We start from the raw sequence: 2,500 nt of genomic DNA on the forward strand, positions 1-2,500 counted from the left end.
CCAGGGTCCAGTCAAAGTTCCGTAGGCTTATAGTTATATTACGTTTTTTTTTTTGTTTGTTTTTTACTTTACAGCAACCACTCAGATTGATGTGAACTGCTGTGTTGTGATGTTATTGCAGTTTACATTTTCTCTTATTTCTTCCTGTGAACGTTCAAGAATGTTAAACGTAACGACTTGTTCGACCGTTGCCCTACATAGCTCGAGGTTAGGCCTATATTAATCAGCCGGTTAATGGAAAATGCCCCTGTACCTTTAACGCGTAATGATCTCACGGAGGCGGTTCCGAGCAGGCCCGCGTCGTTCCGTCCTCGGACTCTGAACTTTGGGACAATTACCACAAACGCTCGCACTTTCACTGGGGTTAAAAGAACGGTGCGCAACGCAGGCGTGCACAGCAGCACTGACATCTTGGTCCAGCCGACCCGGATCTGTCGCGACAGTACAGACAGCGCCAGAGTTTGAGTTTTTTAAGGTGCAAGCAATGACCTCGTAGGAGAGCGACAAGGACAAGCAATACATTAACGACACTCCATTTCACTTAGCAGCATACTAAACGGTGCCACAGCCTTGTCCACACAAACACACACACACACACACACACACACACACACACACACACACACACACACACTCTCTCTCTCACTTACACACACACACACGCACGCACACACGCTTACACACACCAGCACATTACCTTTATAGTTGACAAACACACGAACGTCACGAAAAGGAACCGCATCAGGATGCCAGCAAAGTTCATGTTTTAGAGAAAAGAGCAGGTTTAAATCCCCATATGGCGACACTGCTGGTCGCCAGCGCAGGAGCACAGATGTCTTCAAGGGTTGCCGCTCTGAGAAGTTCCTCAGGGGAGGGGGGTGGGGGGGAGGGGGGGGGTCTCTCTCCGCTACAGCGGCTCAGAGCCCATGCCGGTGTGTGCTCCGGGGCGGCCGGGCCAGTGAGAGATCCCGCGTTCAGCTGTTGCCAATGATCTTGAGGATATCCAAAAACATAAGTATCCAGGACGCATATCTTCTCACATTGCCCTGTAGTAAACAGAGGGTTATTGCCTCCGCTGCGACTACTGCAAGAATCCACATCACAGAAAGAATTCCATGGTCGCGTGCCACCCCTCTCCAAGCGCGCGGCTAGGGGGTTGAACGTGCGGGAGAAAAGGTGGTGGCAAAAGCAAAACAACTTTTAATTCCCTCTGGTGCGTTCCAACCGGAATCAGTCCGGGAAATCTTGAAAAGTCAGCCGCTGCGGTCCGCCAAAGTTCCCTCCGTCATGGGCCTGCGATCAATTCCGCTTCCTGTTAAAAGCTCCGTGTCTCACTTCTTTTTCGTGGATCGGTGGCGTCACTGTCTGACACATTACCCCCTGGGCGCGCGAGGTGTCCGTTCCGCCGTCAGCGTTGACACTGTGGAGCTGACGAGTACACGGAGATATTGAAACTATAGCGGGGATTTCTATTGGCCAACAGGACCAGAGGGGCGGGACGTTACGAAAATTCGGTGTATTAACGACTCCTCGGGTGGATGCCAGACCTTGACAACAGAGATAAGCCCCACGGTACCGCGTGAGGGCCGACCTCAGTGTTCCATGTCCCTTTGTGGTGGGTTGTCAAGGTGACAAACAGCAAAAAACGCAGATTGGTAATGCTGCTTTGGGAAATAATTACATTTATCCCAAAGTGTGACCGTAATTAAAACATATTTTCATTAATGCGAAGGCCAACTCTCGTATCTACTAATGAGAGATGTCTGTTTCTTTTCACATCATAGTCAACAGTGCCCCAGCTCAGGAAAATGAGAGTAAACTGACTTCGCTGCAAACCTGGATGGGCTTTGCTGTAATTTGAAATTTCTGCCTGTGGGTGCGTTTGACCTGCGCTCCTTTTTAGCGCCAGCTAGTCTTGTGGTTTTATACTTCACACATCGATGGATTATAAATATCAGCGCGGGTCAAAGCCAGCCTGTGTGCGCGAGTTAAAGCGGAATACGGGCTCCATCACATGACGGGCTCTACGGCCAACAACTCCGGGAGGTGGAAGCGTAGAATGTGAAAGCACGACGTGATAGTGCGGGGTGTGCGTGTCTGTGTCCGTGTCCACCGCCACGTACAGGTGTGGGAGAGTGTGTGCGTGCGGAATCAGCCGGTTCGCCTGGCGCGCGCTGGACATGTGAGCTGCGCCTACTCCAGCTGGCGCGAAGCAGCGTTGTCATGGAAAATCCTCGTTTCAGCCGGCCAATCCAAATGTGTGAAACAGCAATCCGTCTCCATAGAGACACCGGAGAGGACGTGGTGATGTCTCTCCGAGCGCTGTGTTTGACATCGCCTTCCGGAGTTGATGTCATGAACCTAATATTGTGTTAAGGATATGAAGCCTTTACACTACTAACCATCCACGCGACATAGAGGGCCAGGTGTCAGACTCTGATAGCGTCTACAATTCTATGCAAAATATTAGGACAAATGTGTGGCTTTCTGGATTTTGCTC

The 2,500-nt window shown here is 50.7% G+C and overlaps 1 protein-coding gene across 1 annotated transcript in view; it reads right to left on the minus strand.

The window, feature by feature from the left end:
- vegfab (vascular endothelial growth factor Ab) overlaps positions 1-1,401 on the minus strand; it is an 18,248-nt gene extending 16,847 nt beyond the window's left edge. The window contains exon 1 of the mRNA XM_080853680.1: positions 698-1,401. Coding sequence (XP_080709806.1) covers positions 698-763 — 66 coding nt within the window. The 5' untranslated portion in view covers positions 764-1,401. The remainder of the gene's footprint in view (positions 1-697) is intronic.
- Between the last annotated feature and the right edge of the window lie 1,099 nt (positions 1,402-2,500).

Source organism: Sprattus sprattus (assembly GCF_963457725.1).
Source record: "Sprattus sprattus genome assembly, chromosome: 16".
NCBI lineage: Eukaryota > Metazoa > Chordata > Actinopteri > Clupeiformes > Clupeidae > Sprattus > Sprattus sprattus.